At 44.7% G+C, this 24996-nt stretch overlaps 1 protein-coding gene across 1 annotated transcript in view; it reads left to right on the top strand.

Annotated features, from left to right (window-relative positions):
• LOC133375477 (1-phosphatidylinositol 4,5-bisphosphate phosphodiesterase gamma-1-like) overlaps window positions 1–24996 on the top strand; it is a 122222-nt gene that overhangs the window by 48669 nt on the left and 48557 nt on the right. The window contains exons 2-5 of the mRNA XM_061607106.1: window positions 2290–2439; window positions 10235–10328; window positions 12320–12367; window positions 24516–24600. Coding sequence (XP_061463090.1) covers window positions 2290–2439; window positions 10235–10328; window positions 12320–12367; window positions 24516–24600 — 377 coding nt within the window. The remainder of the gene's footprint in view (window positions 1–2289; window positions 2440–10234; window positions 10329–12319; window positions 12368–24515; window positions 24601–24996) is intronic.

The following is a 24996-nucleotide window of genomic DNA, read 5'->3' as shown; positions in this document are numbered from 1 at the left end:
AGTCAAGAGTTGCTCTTGCGCTCAGGTCCTGCTGGTGGGCTTCCCATAGGAACGTCTGGCTGGCCACTGTGACAACGGGATGCTGGACTGGATGGACCTATGGCCTGATCCAGCGGGGCAAATAAATTTATTTATTTATTTATTTGCAAATTTTACGAAAGGGAGGGGAAGAGGAATAAAAGGGAAAGGATGATAAAAAATAAATTTAAAAATGGGGGAAGAAATAATATAAGTTCTTATGTTACGTTAATGAAGACAATAGTCAAGAAATCAGAAGAAGGCTAGGACTGGGGAGGGCAGTTGTGAGAGAACTAGAAAAGGTCCTCAAATGCAAAGATGTATCACTGAACACTAAAGTCAGGATCATTCAGACCTTGGTATTCCCGATCTCTATGTATTGATGTGAAAGTTGGTCAGTGAAAAAAGCGGATAAGAGAAAAATCAACTCATTTGAAATGTGGTGTTGGAGGAGAGCTTTGCGCATACCATGGACTGCGAAAAAGACAAATAATTGGGTGTTAGAACAAATTAAACCAGAACTGTCACTAGAAGCTAAAATGATGAAACTGAGGTTATCCTACTTTGGACACATCATGAGAAGACATGATTCATTAGAAAAGACAATCATGCTGGGGAAAACAGAAGGGAGTAGAAAAAGAGGAAGGCCAAACAAGAGATGGATTGATTCCATAAAGGAAGCTACAGACCTGAACTTACAAGGTCTGAATAGGGTGGTTTATATCAGATACTATTGGAGGTCACTGATTCATAGGGTCGCCATAAGTCGCAATCGACTTGAAGGCACATAACAACAACAACAGAACAAATTAAACCAGAACTATCACTAGAAGCTAAAATGATGAAACTGAGGTTATCATACTTTGGACACATAATGAGAAGACATGATTCATTAGAAAAGACAATAATGCTGGGGAAAACAGAAGGGAGTAGAAAAAGAGGAAGGCCAAACAAGAGATGGATTGATTCCATCAAGGAAGCTACAGACCTGAACTTACAAGGTCTGAACAGGGTGGTTCATGACAGATGCTGTTAGAGGTCGCTGATTCATAGGGTAGCCATAAGTTGTAGTTGACTTGAAGGCACATAACAACAACAATAAATGTAGTAAATAATGATTTTAAAAAGTAACATTTTGCTGCCCTTTCATTACTCCCAAAATCAGCTGCCTGAGGCGGCTGTTTCACTCCGCCTCATAGGAGGGCCAGCCCTGCTGCAAGGGTATACCACGCTGAGCTACTCAGTCCTGGCATTCATGCTCATGCCAAGTCCACCCGCCCTACCCCCCACTCCAAATGTCCCCCGAGGGGTTGACTTTTGTAAGAAAAATTCCCATGCCCGGCCTAAATGCAAGCGGATGACTGCGTAGAGTTTCCTGACTGCATCCCGGCGTTGCCAGGACAACCGGCCTCTGCCAGTTCATGAGGCCTGCCTTGTGGATGAAGTTTACTGAAGGTAGAGATGCCAACCAGGGCCCAGTGGAAGAAACTGGAACAAAGATGGTTTTACTCTCCGAGTGAGATCCTGCATGGCTGTGATGTGCATACTGGTGAAATATGTGTTTCATGGAAGACCCTTCGCACGTTTGGCTGAGAGTCAACTGCTAAGTAATGGGAGCACAGGAAGCAGCCGAGAGAGTCTGTGCAGATATTCAACAGGGACATTTCCCCCACTCCCAGCCTCATCTCTGTGGAGGAGATAGCAGCACCTGTTGAATTTTGCCTGTCATGCAGTTGTTAAAGGTGCAAAGGCTCTGCCAGGAATCCCTGCCAGGCATTAGAAAAATTAGCATTATTGCTGGGCCATAAACCACATGAGGATGAGTGTTAAGAAGATGAGAGAATTAGACCCTAATGGAATGGATTTTTTTTTTAAAAAAAGATAAATTATAGATTAATTTATTCCATATAAATATCACCCTGGGAATCTTGTGAATTGGCTTGGAATATGATAGGAACCAGATGGTGGTGATAATTCCAGTTTAATTAGTGTGGAATATTATTTATTTATTTCATTTACCAACTGCGTAAAATCAATTCAAATCCAATACAGATACCAACTGGGATAATATATAAGATTATGATCTGTTGTGCATAAATCATATGCTGGGGGAGGGGGAGGGACACACCATGGTAGTTGCAATTCACAGTATCAAACGAAGGGTGTGATCAAGAAATATTGAGATAGAGGTGGGGTTGTCTAGCAAATATAATCCTACCATGTCTTTGAACAAACATTTACCCATTGGCCCATCTCATTTTTGTCTTGTAGTGGACATTAGGGAAATTAAGGAGATCCGACCAGGGAAGAATTCCCGGGATTTTGAACGATACCCAGAAGATGCGCGGAAGGTGGATTCTACATTGTGCTTTGTCATCTTATATGGAATGGACTTCAGGCTGAAGACATTGAGCATTGCTGGTCAGTGGTGGATGATGGGGTGAAAACTTGTGGAGAGGGGGAGGGCAAATCTTTACACCCCTTGCTAGTAAGGGAGTGGACTTGGTGCCTTTTCTGTGCTGAAGTGAAGATTCACATCCATTACAGCGATTATAAACTCTGAATTGGGGAACAGCAGTTATGCCTGGAGAAGAAGGGTGTCTTCTTGTGTATGTGACCTGTCTCCCGTTCTGCTGGCTGCAGGTGCAAGCAGAGTTGCCCCCTTGTTACCTGGAAAATTACAAACAACACGTTCATTTGATTGCTATCAAATAGTAGAATAATGAGATTTAGAAACATGCAGTCTCTATCTGCAGCCTTTGTAAATCCAACATCTTCTTTCTATTAAGTAAATCGAGACTGTCTGTGGTTACACCTAGCTCAAATTAACATAGATGGCAGATTACTTTTCCTAATTATATTACATTCTTAGACAAACACCTGAGTTTGTTGTGGGATGCAGGAACAGGCAAGTGATGTACAATAACTGGGTGGCATGGTGGGGCACTGCCCCTCACCTGGGCTCCAGCCAGTCATGTTGCTGCTACTTACTGGGATGCAGAAAGAGAGGGCCGGGATCTCTTCTCGATCTTCCCAGAGTGCAGGACACGGAATAATGGGCTCAAGTTGCAGGAAGCCAGATTTCGACTGGACATCAGGAAAAACTTCCTAACTGTTAGAGCCATATGACAATGGAACCAATTACCTAGAGAGGTAGTGGGCTCTCCGACACTGGAGGAATTCAAGAGGCAGCTGCACAGCCATCTGTCGGGAATGCTTTGATTTGGATTCCTGCATTGAGAAGGGGGTTGGACTTGATGGCCTTACAGGCCCCTTCCAACTCTATGATTCTATGACCAACTGGAGGTCAGGTAAGGGGTGCTGCCTCACCATACTATCTGCTGCTGCTGCTGCCCATAAAGGAGTAGAACAGTGATGTCTGCTTGCTTCATCTCTTTTTAATTCTCACATTAACAATGGGGGGTGAACAAAAAGTTTCTGGATTTTTCTTAGCTAGGTTTTATCACACTATTTCAGTATTTTTTTTGGTACTCCGATGACTTAGTGCTATTGTTGCTAACGAGGCTTTCCTTTAAACCTTTATTAGTAAGTTTCCATTCATCCTACAAAAGGAAACTCTCTTAGACGCTTCCTGAGAACCGAAGTTCTTATTTGCAGTCATAGAGACCCCAAAAGGACTATCGGCCAGCAGGTGGCTGTGTCATTCAGCAACTTGTGAGTTTTCAGCATTTAGGAATTAGAATTACTTTCTCTGCAAATATCACTTGGGCAAAATGATAACTTTGAGAGTGACTCCAGCAGAAATGAACCTTGTGAGAACTCTAAAGTGTGTTGCTATGTTCCCTTGTGGTTTACGAGACCCGTAGAAATCTTTTATAATCCAGAGGTGGTTGTAAGTAAATTAAGTAAATTAATTCTTAGCTCAGAAGTAAGTTGCCTTTGCCTCTTCCATTCTTCCCAGGATTCATTGGGTCGTATTCAACTAAAGTCCTACTCAGAGTAGACCCATTAAAAATAATTAACCTAAGTTAGTCATGTTCATTAACTTCAGTGGGTCTGCTCTGAGTAGGACTAACACTGAATTCCACCCATTATTTGCAACTATTTCTCTGTTGCCTCTCCCCACTATCAACATTCAGATGGTAAGTTCTTTGAGACAGATACGTGCTTTTTGTTTTCATTACAGTGCTCTCAAAAGCATGATGTACATTGTATTAGTAATACATAATACTGATAAAATAAGAAAGGGCCACATCTCAATGACAAAGCATCTGCCGTGCATGCAGAAGGTCCCAGGCTCCACCCCCAGCATTACCAGGTAGACTCTTGCTCAAAACCCTGGAGAGCTGCTGCCAGCCAGTGTAGAGAACACTGAGCTAGATGGACCAGTGGTCTGACCGGGTATGAAGCCTCTTCCGATGTTCTTATGTGTGGATTCACCTCTGCCTCCTAATATATCAGATGCCACAGAAATACATTTGCTGCCTGTCAGTTCTAGGGCAAGTTTCCTTCCCATTTGATATTGCATGCATTTTACAAGCAGGCCGCTTGTTCTGTTCAGGGCTTCCTCGAACAATTAAAAACTTGGGATAGCTGTCTCTCCTCCTTGATATTCTCTGTGAATACTTGAAAGCCACAGTTTGCCTTCAGAGGGAGTGCTAACAAAAAAGTTCTTTGCAGCCAGTTGCGTGAAACTGGAATAAGATGGTAGGATAAAGCTAAGAGGCTTAGCTGTGAATCAGGGAATCCCCACTCTAAATCTCATCTCTGCCACAAACTCGCTTGCTGGTCAGCAGCATGTGGGATAGTAACAGTTGACTTACCATACAGGATTGTCTTGTAAAGATTACAGCATTATTATTATTGTTGTTTTTGTTAATTACCTGCCTTTCACCCAGAGGTCCCAGGGCAGGTTACAACTGTTTTTAAAAATCATTAAAAACAATTAAAACAACCGAAAATCAAAACATGTGAAGCACTGTGAACACTTAAAAGTGCTATACAGATGTTATGTATTATTTGGTAGCTTTGCAACCAAAAGATGTTCACCTTAGTATAATTATTTAAAAGGCTCCTGTTAGTTGGAGAATTATCTGAAGATTTGGAGGAGGGCCATAGCTCAGTACAGAGCATAAGAACATAAGAAGAGCCTGCTGGATCAGGCCAGTGGCCCATCTAGTCCAGCATCCTGTTCTCACAGTGGCCAACCAGGTGCCTGGGGGAAGCCCGCAAGCAGGACCCGAGTGCAAGAACACTCTCCCCTCCTGAGGCTTCCGGCAACTGGTTTTCAGAAGCATGCTGCCTCTGACTAGGGTGGCAGAGCACAGCCATCACGGCTAGTAGCCATTGATAGCCCTGTCCTCCATGAATTTGTCTAATCTTCTTTTAAAGCCGTCCAAGCTGGTGGCCATTACTGCGTCTTGTGGGAGCAAATTCCATAGTTTAACTATGCGCTGAGTAAAGAAGTACTTCCTTTTGTCTGTCCTGAATCTTCCAACATTCAGCTTCTTTGAATGTCCACGAGTTCTAGTATTATGAGAGAGGGAGAAGAACTTTTCTCTATCCACTTTCTCAATGCCATGCATAATTTTATACACTTCTATCATGTCTCCTCTGACCCGCCTTTTCTCTAAACTAAAAAGCCCCAAATGCTGCAACCTTTCCTCGTAAGGGAGTCGCTCCATCCCCTTGATCATTCTGGTTGCCCTCTTCTGAACCTTTTCCAACTCTAGAATATCCTTTTTGAGATGAGGCGACCAGAACTGTACACAGTATTCCAAATGCGGCCGCACCATAGATTTATACAATGGCATTATGCTATCGGCTGTTTTATTTTCAATACCTTTCCTAATTATTGCTAGCATGGAATTTGCCTTTTTCACAGCTGCCGCACACTGGGTCGACATTTTCATCGTGCTGTCCACTACAACCCCGAGGTCTCTCTCCTGGTCGGTCACCGCCAGTTCAGACCCCATGAGCGTATATGTGAAATTCAGATTTTTTGCTCCAATATGCATAATTTTACACTTGTTTATATTGAATTGCTTTTGCCATTTTTCCGCCCATTCACTCAGTTTGGAGAGGTCTTTTTGGAGCTCTTCGCAATCCCTTTTTGTTTTAACAACCCTGAACAATTTAGTGTCGTCAGCAAACTTGGCCACTTCACTGCTCACTCCTAATTCTAGGTCATTAATGAACAAGTTGAAAAGTACAGGTCCCAATACCGATCCTTGAGGGACTCCACTTTCTACAGCCCTCCATTGGGAGAACTGTCCGTTTATTCCTACTCTCTGCTTTCTGCTTCTTAACCAATTCCTTATCCACAAGTGGACCTCTCCTCTTATTCCATGACTGCTAAGCTTCCTCAGAAGCCTTTGGTGAGGTACCTTGTCAAACGCTTTTTGAAAGTCTAAGTACACTATGTCCACTGGATCACCTCTATCTATATGCTTGTTGACACTCTCAAAGAATTCTAATAGGTTACTGAGACAGGACTTTCCCTTGCAGAAGCCATGCTGGCTCTGCTTCAGCAAGGCTTGTTCTTCTATGTGCTTAGTTAATCTAGCTTTAATCATACTTTCTACCAGTTTTCCAGGGACAGAAGTTAAGCTAACTGGCCTGTAATTTCCGGGATCCCCTCTGGATCCCTTTTTGAAGATTGGCGTTACATTTGCCACTTTCCAGTCCTCAGGCACAGAGGAGGACCCAAGGGACGTTACATATTTTAGTTAGCAGATCAGCAATTTCACATTTGAGTTCTTTGAGAACTCTCGGGTGGATGCCATCTGGGCCCGGTGATTTGTCAGTTTTTATATTGTCCATTAAGCTTAGAACTTCCTCTCTCGTTACCACTATTTGTCTCAGTTCCTCAGAATCCCTTCCTGCAAATGTTAGTTCAGGTTCAGGGATCTGCCCTATATCTTCCACTGTGAAGACAGATGCAAAGAATTCATTTAGTTTCTCTGCAATCTCCTTATCGTTCTTTAGTACACCTTTGACTCCCTTATCATCCAAGGGTCCAATCGCCTCCCTAGATGGTCCCTAGATGGTCCCAGGCATCTCCTGGCAGGGCTCCTATCTGAAATCCTGGAGAGACGCTGCCGGTCAGTGTAGACAATACTGAGCTAGACAGACCTATTTTCTGACTCAGTATAAGGCAGCTTCCTGTGTTCCTATATTCCTATCTCTTCAAGCTGCCCTGTCATCCATTAGGTGCACCTTTACAGCATTAAGATTTCAATGTATTTGGGAATAGTTTTGATTTGGAATTTGCTTCCCTATCTGTTGAACCTCCCTTAATATACCAGCATTAGATCCAAATGGATAAATTTCTGAAACTGGAGAACATGAACTTCTCTAAGACAGCCTTCACCACCAACTTAGCTTGGGCTGTTGGCAGCTGTAGTCCAAAGCATCTGGAGGGCACCAGGTTAGTGAAGGCTGCTCTGTGATGAGGGACAAAATTGCACCCATCTTGGGAGGCAAAAGATGCAGAGCTAAGCAGGAGGGTTATTAACTTTTCCTGGCTGCTATCATAGGTACTGTGTTTTAATGGTGATTTGCAATTCTACTTTCTCAATTGTACTAGTATTTTTATTTATTTTTATTTAGCGGGATTTATTTCCTGCCTAATAAATTGATAAAAAATCATTTTAAATCATAGAATCATAAATAGTAGAGTTGGAAGGGGCTATAAGGCCATCAAGTCCAACCTCCTGCTCAGTGCAGGAATCCAAGTTAAAGCATACCTGACAGGTGCCTGGCCACCTACTCCTTGAATGGCTCCAGAGTTGAAGAGGCCACCAACTCCCTAGGTAATTAGTTCCATTATTGTATTGCTCTAACAGTTAGGAAGTTTTTCCTGATGTTCAGTTGAAATCTGCAAAGTTCTACACCTAGAAAAAAAGAAACCAAATGGACAGTTATAAGATAAGGGGTACTTGGCTCAGCAACACTACATGCGAGAAGGATCTTGGGATTGTTGTTGATCACATGCTGAATATGAGCCAACAGTGCAATGTGGCTGCAAAAAAGGCAAATGCTACTTTAGGCTTCATTAACAGAAGTGTAATTTCCAAATCGTGTGGAGTATTAGTTACCCTCTATTCGGCAATGGTTAGGCCTCATCTTGAGTACTGCATCCAGTTCTGGACACCACACTTTAAGAAGGATGCAGACAAACTGTAACGGGTTAAGAGGAGGTCAAAAAGGATGATCAGGGAACTGGAAACAAAGCCCTATGAGGAGAGGCTGAAAGAACTGGGCATGCTTAGCCTTGAGAAGAGGGAATATGATAGCACTCTTCAAGTACTTGAAAGGTTGCCACACAGAGGAGGGCCAGGATCTCTTTTCAATCATCCCAGAGTGCAGGACATGGAACAATGGGCTCAAGGTACAGGAAGCCAGATTTCTACTGAACATCAGGAAAAACTTCATAACTGTTAGAGAGGTATGACAATGGAACCAATGACCTAGGGAGATGGTGGGCTCTTCAACACTGGAGGCCTTCAAGAGGCAGCTGGACAGACTCCTGTTTTAAGCTGGATTCCTGCATTGAGCAGGGGGTTGGACTCAATGGCCTTATAGGCCCCTTCCAACTCTATGATTCTATGATATACTAACAGTAACACCTTGAATCTGACCCAGTAAATGTGTTTTCATTCGGTTATTTCTTACTTATTTTTTGTTTTAATTTCAAACTTTGTATTTGTTCCTCTAGTTTTTGTTTTGGTTTGATTCTTATTCTGGAATCTAAAGAGTGATGTAGTGAGTCTGTTTTGTCTTGCCCTGGCCACTGGCCAATACAAATAAACTTTCTATGACTAACAGAACATGAACAGGGTGTGGTGCACCTGCCTTCAGTTCTGTTTTTCAGCCAGTGCTGTGAATGCAGGGTACAATTTTCCCTGTAATTTTTCCACTAGAAAATATCACTGTTTCCCTTTGTGCAAATTTATGCTTAAAAGGGAAGCTTCCATATCTGATGTTAGAATGGCGTGAGGCCCATGCCAATGTACACAGGAACATAGAAAGCTGCCGAATACTGAGTCTGGCCCTTGATTCTTCTAGCTCAGTATTGCCTACACTGGCTGGCAGTGGCTCTCCAGGATTTCTGATGGAACCTTTTCCCAACGCTCCCTGGAGATGCCGGGGACTGAACCTGGGACCTTTTGCATGCAAAGCCTGTGCTCTACCAATAAACTTTGGCTCTCATTTCCCCACCCCAAATATATCATACACGTAAATATTAAAAAAATTTGATTAGGTATCCTCCTTTGTTGACTGTGGGAATGCTATGCACATAATATATCTTGACTTCAGCAAAGCTTTTAACAAAGTGCCCCATGATATTCTGATTAGCAAGCTAGCTAAATGTGGGCTGGATGGAACAACTATCAGGTGGATCCACAGTTGGCTCCAACCAACTGCTGTTAATGGCCAGCAAGACTTGACAAAATATATGAATTATTAGCAGGTACTGAAACTATATCATAGCTTTCTGCCAAAAAATTTTTTAAAATCCCTTTCGTAGCCTGTTTCTGACAAGCAGTTGTTGTTATATGCCTTCAAGTCAATTTCGACTTAAGGCGACCCTATGAATCAGCGACCTCCAACAGCATCTCTCATGAACCACCCTGGTGATTCTTCTTCTAGTGATAGTTCTGGTTTAATTTGTTCTAACACCCAATTATTGGTCTTTTTCGCAGTCCATAGTATGCCTCTGGTATTCTTTCTTAACCTAAGAAGGATCAGTGAGGTTATGCAGAAGTTCTGTTAGACAAAATCTCAAGTTGTGTAAAACCCTTTGTGTTTTCCAAAGTGTAAGTAAAGCAGAAGAAAGCGTGTTTGTCTTGCGACTTTCTCATTCTGGGCCATGTAGACCAATAGCCTCTCCCCACTCCCCCCCCCCACATCATGTCTCAATATGGCATTCCTCTCCACGTGAAAAGAAATGGGCTAATTTGGGCTGCAAGGAGTTCCCAAGGCAAGGGCCCCCTTGGCAGAGTTCTACTGTAACCGCAGTCCTCCCCACTAATTAGTAAGGACCACCAACGCATGCAGGGATAACACATGCGCTAGACAGGCCAAATGTTGTGTGCGATTGTGTGGACCTCAATCGCAGGTCCAGATCCTTGTGGTTTCCAGGCGGGGGCACCTGTGGGAGCTGGACCTTTTCCTTTAGGCCAAAGGTCATTGTATGATAAGATCCCCCTTGTTTCTACTTCATTGTCTTTTGTTTTGTTTTCTTTCTCAGCCTTCTGTGAAGATGATGTCAATCTCTGGGTGGCTGGCTTGAATTGGCTGGTGACGGACACGCAGCGGGCGCAGACCCCACTCCACATTGAGAGGTGCGGGAGAGACGGGAAAAATGCACCGTGGCGCATTAACAGTGTGTGTGAATCGTACGGAATTGTCCCATGAGGAGAACCTTGCAGGCCTTTATTCATGTGAATGCAGCCTCAAAGGAATCAAATGCCCCACCCAGTGTGTCTTTAGAATCCACTGGTCCAACTTTGTCCCCTTTTCCTCTCTTTGGTCTCCTGGCTAAGGCAACACCAGTGCTCTGCACTGCCATTCCTTACCCAACTGAGTCCTGCTGTGCTCAGGCATGGACAGAAAGGGTTGCATCCAATGCTAGTCCTAATCCGAAAAGACCCATTCAGATTAATGGACCTCTGTTAGCTGTGTTCACTAACTTCAATGGATCTACTCTGCGTAGAACCGGCATTGGATGCAACCCAGTTTATCTGGGGTGTAATTTGTCTTGAGGAAAGCATTTGACAAATGGGGTTGAATCATAGAATCATAGAGTTGGAAGGGGCCTTGTAGGTCATCGAGTCCAACCCCCTGCTCACAGCAGGAAATCCACAGCTAGAGCATCACCCACAGATAGCTGTCCAGCCTCTGCTTGAAGACATCCAGTGAAGGGGATCCCACCACCTCCCTAGGCAGTCGGTTCCATTGCCGAACTGCCCTTACTGTCAAGAAGTTCCTTCTAATTTCCAATCTGAATCTACGCTCCTGCAACTTAAAACCATTAGACCTAGTCCTACCCTCTGGGGCAGCAGTGAACAAATCTGTACCCTCCTCTATGTGACAGCCCTTCAGGTACTCAAAGAGTATAATCATGTCGCCCCTCTGCCTTCTCTTCACCAGACTGAACATGCCAAGTTCCTTCAACCTTTCCTCATAAGACTTGTTCTCCATACCGGCTATCATCCTCGTCGCCCTCTTCTGAACCCGCTCTAACTTGTCTATATCTTTCTTAAAATGAGGCGCCCGGAACGGAACGCAGTATTCCAGATGAGGCCTGACTAATGCAGAATATAGTGGGACTATTACTTCCCTCGACCTGGAAACTATAGCTCTCTTTATGCAGCCCAAAACCACATTTGCCTTTTTTGCCGCAGCATCACACTGCTGGGTCATGTTCAACTTGCGATCCACTACAATTCCAAGGTCCTTCTCACACGCACTACTGCTAAGCCGGGTATTTCCCATCCTGTACGCGTGCATTTTGTTTTTGTGGCCTAAATGCAGAATCTTGCATTTGTCTTTATTGAATGTCATTTTATTAATTTCAGCCCAATTTTCTAGTCTATCCAGGTCCCTTTGGATTTTATTCCTGTCTTCCATTGTGTTAGCTATCCCTCCCAGTTTCGTATCATCCGCAAACTTCATAAGGCTTCCCTCCACCCCATCATCTAAGTCATTGATAAAAATGTTGAAGAGTATTGGCCCCAGGACAGAACCCTGTGGCACTCCACTCGAAACCTCCTTCCAGTCCGAAGCAGAGCCACCGACGACCACTCTTTGAGTACGGTTTTCCAACCAGTTGTGAATCCACCTGACTAGATTCTCTAGTCATAGTCTAGTCATAGAATCACCAACTCTATGATCCTCCTGCTATCTGGGCCTCTGCTTTGCTCCAGTAAGGCAGCTTGTATGCTCGCATGTTCAGAAGCAGGAAGATGTGAGTCTGAACCATTCCTGCAGAGCGGTGCCATGTCCTGCCAGCAAATGAGACTAGCAATTGCAAAACTCAGCTGTGGTTCCAGCCACTGAAGAGTTTGACTTCGAATGCCAGTCTCTGGAAATCACATGTGGTGGGAATGTTGTTGCGCTCAGGTCCTGCTTGCAGGCTTCCCTTGGGCCTCTGGTTGGTCACGGTGAGAACAGGAAGCTGGACTAGTTGATCCTTCAACTTTATCCAGCTGCCAGGCTTTTCTTAAATTTCCCTGAAAATGCTCAGTGAAAAATCTTCCTTTCCTGTGCCATGTGATAGTTTCACCACACATGCGTCCTGGACTTCAAGATTGTGCCCTTCTTCTTCCCTTAGGTGGCTGAGAAAACAGTTTGACTCGATGGACAGATCAAGAGAAGGCAGGTGAGTCAGGAGGGCAGTTCTCTCTTTGATGGTCATGGAAGGTGGCCTCCTGTTCATGTGCAGAGAGCCATAGCAAGATGACAACACTCCCTTCACAGCCCTTCCACACCAGGGGTTGTACGTGTGCCACTTATTGATGGGTCTAAAGAGGAAAGCAAAAAATAATCTCTAGGCCAGTCTTCACCCACCTGGTACCTTCCAGATATTTTAGACTACAACCCCCATCAGTCCCAGCCAATGGGAGTTATAATCCAAAACATCTGGAGGGCAGCATGTTGAGGGAGGCTGCTTTAGGCTTTTAAACAAAGGTTGGGAAATCAATGGGTGGTATCCGGTCAGAGAGCTGTTGCTAGTCGGGCGGTATATAAGCTTAATTAAATAAATAAATAAATAAATCCCAGAAGTCACACAAGTTTTCCTGGGACTGCTATTGCCTGGACAGCTCCTTGTCTCTCTCCCCATATCTACTAATCTTCCCCCCACTTCATCTCCAAATTTTAATGCCTTTCACTCTTGCCATTGTTGTACTCTCTGCTGTACTATTTCAAATTCTATGAAAGCCTGGTTCTTGGGAGCTGAATGAATTCTGCAAAAGAAGCAAATCAACTTTCATTTGTGTTAATACAATTGCAGCATTTCGGGTACCTTGGCCCCGAATGTTGGCTTCCTTGGTGAAGAAACTGGATTTATTTTGGGAGAGAGCACAAAGACAGCACAAGGACACACACAGAGAGTGATCTCCTTCTTTTATTTTATTTTAAAATATTTCTTACCTGCCCTTCATTACTAAGGAAATCCCAGAACAGATTACATTAAAACCAATACAAAATACACATTAAAACAAAATAACAAGAACAAGCTAAAGTCAACTGGATGAATTCATCAGACTCCACCAAATGCCTGGGCCACCTTTACACACACTGTGTGTGTATGTCCCGCCCCCTGCCCCCCACTCTGCCCCCATTAAGTCAGGTGCACTCTGAGCCACATGCAGTGCGTTTGATACCACCCACTCATTTTGTTCTCCTGAATGCTTTTTTCCCCTTAGAACCCATTGCAAACTGGTGTCCACAGCAACAAACAGCTATCCCTACTAATGGAATGTAAACATAGGTCAGGTTTTTATTTATTCCCGTTGGGAAATTTATGTGCCACCCTTCTACAGAGTGGAATAGTATAGATACTCCCTGGCAGAAGACAAAGTTAATTAAGACAAAGGTTACAGCATAAAATTATCATAATATATTCAGAGAGATGCTCCCTCTGGTTGCTGAGCAGTGCCTTTCTCTACATCATGGATGCAACATGATTGGTTTCTTTTAAATGTTTGACACTTTATTTTAATGCTGGGCTAAAGAGTGTTTTTTGAAAGGGCAAAAGGAATGCTTTTTTGCCATTATATCTGTGTGTAGAGTTTTTTTGTGGTATTTTAGTTTTTTCTTTTATGTTTTAAATCTTAAGATTCTGTTTGTGATTTATTATGTTTGTAAACAGATTTGAGAGGAGATTGTCCTACAAGGTGGCCTAAAAACATCTAAAATCAATGAATTATGAGTTCCCCCCTGCCCAGCCATCCACTTTCCCAAGGCAACCCAGAATGGCAGCCCAGATCTAAGCATTATTGATCTCTTCATCCTTTGCCCATCTTGTTTTTTATCAATTTATATCCTACCTTTCCTTTAAGGAGCACAAGGTGGTGTACAAATGGTTGGGCTGAGACATGGTGACTGGCCCAAGGTCACCCAACGAGCTTGATGAGTGAGCAGGGATTTGAACCCTGGTCTCCCAAGGTCCCAGTGCGACACTCAAACAACTACACCACACTGGCATGTACACTTACGCATGTACACCCTTTGATCTGTCCTTCTTCTGTAAAAGGCGGGGGGGAGGCTGGGGGTGGTGATTGTGTGTGTGTGGAGGGGTAGAGTAAAGAATGAAGACAAACTGAGGTGGTAAACATGCCTGTATCAGTTTTGGCTAAAGGTGGGGACTCTCATGATGGAAAGCTCCTCTGTGCAAAAGAATAAATAAATCTGTGCACATAGAAAACAAGATGTGAGGGAGACGTGGTCTAGCTTGGTCATCTCTCCGACATGTTTGTTTTCTATGTACAGGGATTTTATTTTTAATTTCGGCTGAGGAGTATTCCATCAGGTGCACCCATCCACCCACCCCTGCCATGGTACAGCCCAGACACAGGTTTCCCACCTTGGGGAGAACGAGTCTCTAGGCAGGCCTGAGCCTGCAGCCTTTCCCTGACGCTTGTGAACATTCCATTGCTCCCACCCTGCCTTGCGGGCTGCCCTCCTTTCCCATGGACTCTCACTTCCCTTCCCAACAATAGCTGATCAGTCTCAATGATAGTTGATGATCAGGTTCATCTCCCAGCAACACACTTCCACATGGCCTCTGCTGGATCTTAGCTACGCCTCCCCGTGCTGGCCTGAAATTGGAAAGTTATAGACTTAGAACTTGTAGTGGGGTATAATGGAGGGCATCACTGAGAGGATGCTGGGCCAGATGGTGGGTGAAGCAAGGGGGGCGAGAGTTTGAGGGAGCAGAAGGGGAACTGGGGGTTAATGGGCGACCTTATTCAATAGCCATTGATATTTATTGCTTGTAGCCACAGGCCACTGCAAATACACACACATAAAGGATAAGTAACTATAATCTCCATTTGAGACAAAATGAATCTCAAAAGTTCCTAAGATTTCTCCTAATTTTAGCTTGCTCAAAATAATTTATTTATTATATTTATTTATTTATTGTGCTTTTATACCGCCCTTTAGCAATAAGCTCTCAGGGCGGTGTACATTTGGTTCAAAATTTTCACTTGGATTTTCTTCTAATGTGTCGGAGGAGAGCTTTGCGCATACCATGGACTGCGAAAAAGACCAATAATTGGGTGTTAGAACATATTAAACCAGAACTGTCACTAGAAGCTAAAATGATGAAACTGAGGTTATCCTACTTTGGACACATCATGAGAAGACATGATTCACTAGAAAAGAAAATAATGCTGGGGAAAACAGAAGGGAGTAGAAAAAGAGGAAGACCAAACAAGAGATGGGTTGATTCCATAAAGGAAGCCACTTACAGGATTTGAACAGGGTGGTTTATGACAGATGCTGTTGGAGGTCACCGATTCATAGGGTCGCCATAAGTCGTAATTGACTTGAAGGCACATAACAACAATACTGCTTTAAATGTATAGTGCAGATGGGGCCTGTGAGGCGTCCTTCCCTGGCTCTCCCTGTCAGGTTCCTACCTGCTCGTGGTTACTGCCTGTCTCTAGGCACCACCAGGGACTCCACCAGTCCGGACCGCACTCTCTTATGGTTTACCTATCCGCTCTAGCACAGATCTCAACAGATCCCCCTGCTAGGCAACCACCAGTAACGTCCTAATACTAGTATTCCCAGAGACTCTGAATACTGGTATTGTTATTCTCTTCACCGCTGCCACCATTTGTTACAGTTCCCCTTCAGCCTTGGTCATTACCTTACCCTCCCTTCTGGTCTGTGAAACCCCAGCCAAGGATCAGGCCTTTGGTAAACCAAATTAAGTATTTATTACAGATAACAAAGCTAACAAGATTAACAGGATTTCTTCTTAAGGCACATAAGCATATGGTTTTACTCAATACTAATCCGAACTCCACCTCCCTCCTGGTAAACAACTCTCTAAACCCCACCAAGCAACCCACTCAGTTCTCTTCTCCCCCCCTGATTCCACTCTCACTCTTCCTTTTATACATTCAGCCATTTTAAACACTCAGCCAATCATCTCGCATTCTACTGCCCATTCACTCCCCCTCTTTCACTCCACTTACCATGTATCTTCTAAAACAACAACACTTACCATATATACATTAATATAGGAACATCACAGGGCCTTAGTCTGATCCAGCTACGTAATTGTGGCACGCAGGAAATAAAAGCTCTCATGCTGATGCCTCCTTCTCCAGACAGGGAGGGATTTCAAGTTGCTTCCCCTAAGAAGGGCCTGTTGACTGTTACTGTTTTTATTGGAGAATAGTTGCTTTACAGTTAAAAGTGTGCCTTTTCCCTTCAAACAAAAGCACTGGGAGGCAGGCCAAGGGAGAAAAAGCAAAAGAAAGTCTCAGCTCTGGAGGCATGTCGTGGTAGGAGGCGGCTCTAACCTTGCACCCCTCCCTGTATGCCAACAATCTGTAAACAGGATGCTGGATAGGAAAGGCTGGGGGTCCGTGCAGGAAGAGGAGGGTGTGGGGCCAGGAAGTGACGTGGGGCTCAACAAGGAGAAAGTGGAGATCCAAAAGGATTGTTTTTTCCAACTGTGTGTACACCACAGAGAACTTTCTTGAGTTGCATTGAGAATTTGCTATAATCCACAGAGATTATTTTCTGAGGAATGGTGTGTTCAGCATTCTTTTTATTTCCCACCGGATCAGTTTTAAATTCACTTTAATCCTCCTTGCATTCTTCTAATAAATTGTTCATTTTAATCCTGGAGGAATTCGTTCAAGACACAACTATCCTAATTACACTTCGATTATTCTGTCACAGCATCTGTTTAGTCCCCCGGGTTCTGTATTAATCAAATGCTTAATTTAATCCCAGTGGAAGTATGTTACTATTTTTTAAACCCTCTTTAATCCAATTTGGATTTCAGAATATGCCTAATATCACTAGCATTATTTTATACAGTGATAGTAGTTACATAGCAGACATTTTCAATAAACTCTGAAAATATTTTGCAGCAGCCATTTTTTATCTCACAATTTATACTAAAGTTCTCATTTTAGTCCATGTTGGAATTAAATACACATCAGGTAAACAGGCTGGAATTGCTTTGATAATACATAACAGATATATTGAGAGTGCTGCACAAATGATGGGTAATTTCCTGGAACCGGAAATCCCTGGAGATCCAGCCAGCCTTGAAATCACCTATTCTGATTTACAGACTCTGGCCTTAATCTCGGACCTGGATGTGGCTCCCTGTTCAGAGAACACGTGAGCACATCAAAATGTGTAGGGCGTGTGGGACCTCCAGTTTCCACCAACTTACCCCTTAGAGCAGCCTTGGTCACCCTGGAGCCCTCCAGATGTTTTGGACTACAACTCCCAACAGCCTCAGTCAGTATTACCATACAATCATGGGGCTGATGGGAGCAAGGCCCTGCTAGCTGGGGTTTATGGGAATTGTAGTCCAAAACATCTGGAGGGCACTAAGTTGACAAAGGCTGCAGTAGAGGTTGCCAATGGGCCCCAAAATATGCAACCTTGCTTGCATTTATGCCTTTCACAAACATGATGACCTGCTAATTTATTTATTTATTTATTGCATTTGTATACCGCCCCATAGCCAAAGCTCTGTGGGCGTTTTACAACAATTAAAAACATTAAGAACAAATATACAAATTTAAAACACATTTTTTTAAAAAAGCAATTTAAAAATGCATGCTAAAATGCCTGGGAGAAGAGGAAAGTCTTGACCTGGCACCAAAAAGATAACAATGTTGGCACCAGGTGCACTTCATCAGGAAGATCACTCCATAATTTGGGGGCCACCACTGAGAAGGCCCTCTCCCTTGTTGCCAGCCTCCGAGCTTCCCTACATATCCAGTGGGTTGCTAAATGCAGGAAACACAAGCAGATTTTAGGATAAAGAAACAAACAAAGTTTGGCAACCCTCTTACCCAGAAAACAATTCATGGTGCCCAGGGCTCTCTTTTACCTGCATTGCCTTGGTGTGTGTTTTCATTCCCCCTCTCAACCCCAGTGCTGGAGGGTGCCTCGGCACCAGGGTGCCTCTCAGGACGGAGTGTTGCAAAATCTGGGCCCACACAGCACCCTCCTGTTGTGTTGCATGACTATCTACTACACCTGGAGAGGAAGGAACATCAGGGTGTGAGCATGACAGGAACTGGATGATGCCATCTCTGGTTTAGCATTTCGGCTCTTAATCTGCAGGCCTGTTTGATCCTCCACTTTCAAGTCTGTCATTTGGCTGCGCAGGCTGAAGAAGAAGAAAGAATGGAATCTAGAGGGGCTTTAACAGCCCCCTTCCTAGGAAATTGCACCAAACAAACTCTCGGCCTATAATCCACAGAACAGCTGGCTTAAGTTAGCCGAGGCAGGGAGGGTGGAGTTGCGGCAGGGGAGCTGTTGGGCAAGCGCTTCACCCTGCTGCCATCTGCTGTCTGATGTTGGGAATAGTAGATCACCTCCAGCCCAGATGTGCTCCTGTTGGTTGCTCTGCTTGTATGATTTCAGCTGAGTTCGGTTAGAAGAGACGCTGCAGCGCACCCTGCCTTGCAGGCCTACTTGGAAGTTTCAGCTGGCGAAGAATGAGGCTGCCTGCTTGCTTCCTAACGCCACCCTCAGTGCTCATCACTGGCATGCTCTCGCACCTTTGTGACATTTTTGGCCATGCCACAAGCAGAACCACCACTCAGAGATCTGATCAGTGATAGGTAGCCACTTCTCCCTTGACTTCTGTTGTTTAGTTTAAGATCTGCTGGCAACATCCTTTTAATAAAATCCCTGTGCACTAAGCCAGTGCAACAAGGCATATGGCGAACATACGAAGCAGCTTTATAGAGTCAGACCTGCTGCGACGAGGCCAGTATTGCATCTGACTAGCAGCAGCTGAGGCAGGGAGAGGGAGCCTGCCCCATTTCTCAGGAACTGTCCTGCAACTGAGGTAAAACGGATGCTCGTGCTGAGAAGCTGAGAGGGGTTGGAGGGGAAGCGGAAGAGCAACTTGCACAACTGTCTCCATGGAAAAGGTGGGGGGGAAAGCGATTTAGGAAGAACACGGTAGAAGAAGCAGACATTTGCTATTGAACTATTCATAAGCTGCACTTTCATAAAAGTACTTCAGGGCAGCTTACAACTAACAAAAACATTATAAAATTCAAAAACAATAAAAACATCATCAAAAACAATGATAAAAGCATCAAAAAGTACTGCATTGTTTGGAAGGAAAAGAAGTCATGTTAATAGGCCTGTCTGAAAAGTTCAGTTTTGAAGAGACGCCCGAAAGAGAAAAGGGATGGTGCCTGCTGAATCTCTGTTGTTAGGGAGTTCCACGGGGCAGGGCCTGTCACTCTAAAGGCTCAGTCCCTGGTGGAGGCCAACCGAACCTCAGGGACCATGTGGGGAACAACCAAAAGTGCCCCATCAGATCTCCGTGACTGAGATGGACCGTAGGGAGTCAGGCAGGCCTAAAGGTACTTTGAGGCCAAATTGTTTAGGGCTTTATGAATTAACACAAGACCTTAAACCTGGGCCAGTAGCAAATTGGCAACCAGTGCATCTGTTTCAGCAGTGGGGTAACATGCTGCTAGTTATCTGTTCCTATGTGCAACTATTCTGCACTAGTTGCAGCTTCCAGACAAGGTACAAGGGCAGCCCCACATACAGCACATTACAGTAATCGAGTCTTGCGTGGACCACTGTGGTCAGGCTATTAGAACAAATGTTCCAGCTCTTCTTGGGCAGCCCATAGGATACTACAGGCTACCAACCCCTTGCCTCTTCCCTGCCATGGCTGTGTGCACTTCTTGACATCAAAACCCATTTGCTGGGTTTCTGGATCAATGCCATACAGGCGCAGATGATTGAGGTGGAACTTCAGCACAAGTGAGAGAAGTTTTTCTCCCTCTCTCATCATACTCCTAGAACCCCGTGGGGAGGGGGCTGTCCAACGAAGCTGAATGTTGGAAGATTCAGGACAGCCAAAGAAAGGACTTTTTCACACAGCGCATAGTTATGCTGTGGCATTTGCTTCTGCAAGAGGCAGTAATGGCCACCAACGTGCATGGCTTTAAAAGTTGCTGTTATGTGCCTCCAAGTTGACTACGACTTATGGCGACCCTGTGAATCAGCGACCTCCAAGAGCATCTGTCATGAACCACCCTGTTCATGCTTTAAAAGAGGGTTAGACAAGTTCATGGAGGATCAGGATATCAGTGGCCACTAGCCACAGTGGCTATGTTCTCCCTCCACTGTTGGGGGCAGTATGTCTCTGAATGCAAGTTTATTTATTTACTATTTGATTTATATCCCGCCCTTCCTTCCAGCAGGAGCCCAGGGCGGCAAACAGAAACGTTAATAACACTTTAAAACACTTTAAAATGTAATAAAAAGACCTTAAAATACATTAAAACAAAACGTTAAAACATTTTTTTAAAAAAGCTTTAAAAACATCTTTTTAAAAAAAAAAATAGGGTTAAAAACATATTATTAAAGAAAACATATTAAAAGCAATTCTAACACAGCCGCAGACTGGGATAGGTCTCAACTTAAAAGGCGTGTTGAAAGAGGAAAGTCTTCAAAACGCCCGAAAAGATAGCAGAGATGGTGCTGGGAATCACAAAGGGGGGGAATGCTGTTGTGCTCAGGTCCTGCTTGCGGTCTTCCTATCGGGGCATCTGGCTGGCCACTGTGAGAACAGGATGCTGGACTAGATGGGTCGCTGGCCTGATCCAGCAGTCAGGCTCTTCTTACTTCCTTATGTTAAGTGATACTGGGGATGGCAGGTTCACAGGACAGGGGATAGTCCCAGAGTGGAAGGGTGAATGTGAGTGAGTAACATGACACTAGTTGTTTCATTTATTAAAATATTTTATGTCCCACCTTTTTGTGCCAGAGCAGTCAAAGGAAGCTTACAAGATAAACACCAGGTGTATATTTTGAAAAGCAAAGAGCCGCAGTGAAAGTCTTAGTGCAGCCAGGAGCAAAATGTTACAGTCCCCAGTACGGTTTCTGAGAGGACCTGCAAAGCTCTTTGAAATAAAGCAATCTTTGCCTGCCTGTCGGACGCCTGCAGCAAAAGGGTGGGGGGCATTCCAGAACCTCAGTGGCATCATGGAAAAGGGCATGTCCAGGGAAACCTCACCCCTGCCTCTACTGTATGTTGGGGGTCTTGAAGCAGGGACTCCCAAGAAGATCATGCGGGAGGGCTGTAGCTCAGTGGGAGAGTGCCTCATTTACATGCAGAAGGTCCCTGGTTCTGTCCCTGGTATCTCCAGGTAGGATTGGAGTGTCCTCTGCCTGAGATCCAGGAGAGTCACTGCCTGTCAGTGTAGACAATAGTGAGCTAGATGGGCTAATGGTCTGACTCACTATAAGACGGCTCACCATGTTTCTAATGCATCGAAATTGGCGTCTTCAGGTTCTCTGCAGCCCAGTTTAGTGAACAGCCTGATGGCCACATTTCACCCACTAACTGTGATTTCTGAGAAGTCTTATTTTTTTCCATTTCATTTATGAATCACTTCCTATAAAGTAACTCCTCACAGTCGGCCTCACGTCAAAAGCATTAAAAGTAATCTAGTCTGGATGTGACTAAGGCATGAATTACTCTAGCTAGGTCACTGGTGTCTAGGAAAGACCACAAATCAGTGCATCAGCTGAATTTGGTAAAGGGGGGTGGTCTTGTCCACCAGTTGGACATCCAGGAACAGCTGGATCCAAGACCACATGCAAACTGTGAACCTGAAACTTCAGGGGGAATGCAGCCCCCGAACTTATTATGTACCAGTCCTGGAATGAATAATGTCCTCCATCAACACTACACTCACTACTAGTCCACATTGGCTTGTTGTGATCTTAATATTTTAATTGCTTTAATGCTGTATTTTAAATTGTTGTAACCTGCCCTGGGACCCCAGGGTGAAAAGCAGGTAATAAATTTAGTAGTAGTAGTGGTAGTAGCAGCAGCAGGAGCAGCAGCAGTAGTTAGTAATGATGATGATGGTGATGTGCCTGCTTCTTAAATAACAACTCCATGCATTCAGTGTGGTCCTTCATGCCTTTGATTTGATTTGATTTGCAAGACTTAGGCTGCATACACCCCACACATTTCAAGCATATTTTCCGGGCCCAATTCAAGATGTCGGTTTTGACCTTTAAAACCCGATCCGGTTTCAGCTCAGTCTATCTGAAAGAGCGCCTCCAGCATCATCAGCGATGCCGCTCAACAAGATCAGCCTCAAAAGACCTTCTCTCCATCCCACCAGCTAAAACAGCCAGACTGGTGAGGACTAGGGAGAGGGCTTTTTCCATTGTGGCCCCCACTCTGTGGAATTCCCTCCCAAATGATCTCCGCCATGCCCCTTCTATGATGAGCTTCCGTCTGGGCCTTGAAGACCTGGCTCTTCAGGCAGGCTTTTGGGGTGGGTTAGGTTTTATTATTGTTGTTGAGACTTTTAATGTTCTAATATAATTATATGTTTTTATTCTGTACGTCACTCAGAGTGGCTGGACAACCAGCCAGATGGACGACTAATAAATCTAATAAATAAATGAATAAAATATCCTCTCCCCATCCACAGCGGATCCTGGTGACTGTAGTTTACCCCTTACAGAGCTACAGTTCCAAGCACCCTTAACAAGCCACAGTTCCCAGGACATTTGGTGGGGTGGAATGTGCCTTAAATGTATGGTATGTCCGCAGCCTCAGAATCCTCTTCATGCTGCCGCTCAATATATTTACACAAAAAAACCCTTCTTAAGAAAGGGCCTGGCTGATCCTTTGCCAAACCCCTCAGTCAGCCCTCACGGTTCTTCTCTGAAGCAGCCCTGTCCCACAGTTCTCCGGCAGAGTTAGGAAGGATGGAGGAGGCAGGTGTGGGAGGTCTGTTTGCAACTCAAAGGAGCTGCCCTTGTCTCAGAAACCTTGGGGTGCTGAAGGGTACCCAGGCATCCAACGTCACTGAAGCAGCAGCATGCGAAAGCGCCTGCCTTTGTTGCCATGGTCCTCAGGATTTCTGGGTGGATTAAGTACTCCTAGGTGCTGGATGTGTTCAGGTCCATCCTGTGTCATATATTCTGGGAGGCTTTGTGCTCTTCTCCCTGCTTTTGAAAGTCAACAGTAGTTTGGTTTGTACATTTTGATGCTCTAATGGGCCTTACCTTGAGGGCTTTCAGGGGTTTACTGCAGTGTTGCAAATAATCAGGCCGGGGTTGGGCTCACACCTTCTTCCCTCTCCAGAAATCTGGCAGCAGGTCCCTCCTTACCCCTTCACCTTGAACCCGGGGGGGGGGAAAGAGGGCAACTGGGATGGGCAGCTTACATTGCACAGCCTCCTGTTACTTATAGGCAGCTCCTCATTGCTTCTAGTGCAGCATATATAACCAGCAACCACAAAACAGAACAGCCCACTGGACATGCCTGGTGACCTTCCATGTGTGTTGAGGGGCGGAAAAGCCTCCCTGTTTTTGGTGGGCCACCATACATGGCTGTGGGTGGGCAGCATTTGGCTGTGTGAACCATAGGAATATGGCCTGTTCCAGGTCAGACTCTTTGCCCATCTAGCCCAGTATTGTCTACTCTGACTGGCAGCAGCTCTCCAAGGCCTCAGGCAAAGATCTTTCCCAGCATCTGCTACCTGATTCTTCTACCTTGAGATGCCTGGCATTGGACCTGGGGCCTTCTCTACCACTCGAGTAGGTAGATGCTCGACCACTGAGCTGTCATCCCTCGCCAGCTGTGCAGCTGTTTTCTAACAGCCTAAGACCCTGCGCTTGGCCCGTCCATAAGGAAGCTCTTGAATGAGAGACCCCAGCATGCTGGCATCCTAGTGTAAATGGACCTCAGTAGTAGTGGCAGCAGCTGTGTGCCTCACTCTATTCCTGAGAGGATGAGGACTCGCCGGATAGCCTGGAGACTTTCCCAGCTGTCCAGTGTATTGTTATGGGTTGTTGTTGTTGTTATCTGCCTTCAAGTCGACTAGGACTTATGGCGACGCTATGAATCAGTGACCTCCAACAGCATCTGTCGTGAACCACCCTGTTCAGATCTTGTAAATTCAGGTCTGTGGCTTCCTTTATGGAATCAATCCATCTCTTGTTTGGCCTTCCTCTTTTTCTACTGCCTTCTGTTTTTCTTTTCTAATGAATCATGTCTTCTCATTATGTTATGGGTTATAATCCATGTTTGCCATTTGGGTCTAGGAAACGACTCTGAATCATCATCACCATCATCATCTGGGGGTACAAGGGTACAATTTTGGGCCTGCAATTGAAGTGAGTTGATCCTGACTTGTCCAGAGAGGAAGACATAAGTCTCTGTTCTCTTTCTCTGTCTCTCTCTCTCACACACACACTCTTACAGGCACCTATTCTATATTCATCTCTCTCTCTCTGTGTTGCAGCATTACCCCAAAAGATCTGAAGGCCATGTTGCCCCAGGTCAACTACCGTGTGCCTAACATGAGGTTCCTGCGGGACAAGCTTCTGGTAAGGAGATCCCCTTCCTTTCCCTTCTCACATTTGACAAGGGGATTGGTAAAAAGCAAGTTGAAAGGGAAAGTCAAGAATGCTTGGGAGGTATTCAAAACCACAGCAATTGAAGGTCAGCTAGATCAGGAAAGGTACCGGCGGAGGCTTCCCTTAGAAAATGGAGGTCTTGTTTAAATAAGGAATACAAACTTTGGCAAAAGAAGTGGAACAAAGACAGTAAGGGGTGCAAATGAAGAATCTGAGAAGCACATTGCTAAAAACTTCTAAAGACAATTAAAAAAAAAATCTTTGTATTAGTCGCAGGAGACCAGCTAGGGAGGTGATTGGACCTTTGTGTTAATAGTGGGAAAGGAGATTGCAGAGAAGCTGAATGAATTCTTTGCATCTGTCTTC

The sequence above is a fragment of the Rhineura floridana genome, chromosome 1, assembly GCF_030035675.1.
Source record: "Rhineura floridana isolate rRhiFlo1 chromosome 1, rRhiFlo1.hap2, whole genome shotgun sequence".
In the NCBI taxonomy this organism is placed as follows: domain Eukaryota; kingdom Metazoa; phylum Chordata; class Lepidosauria; order Squamata; family Rhineuridae; genus Rhineura; species Rhineura floridana.
This window is presented reverse-complemented; position numbering and strand designations above follow the sequence as displayed.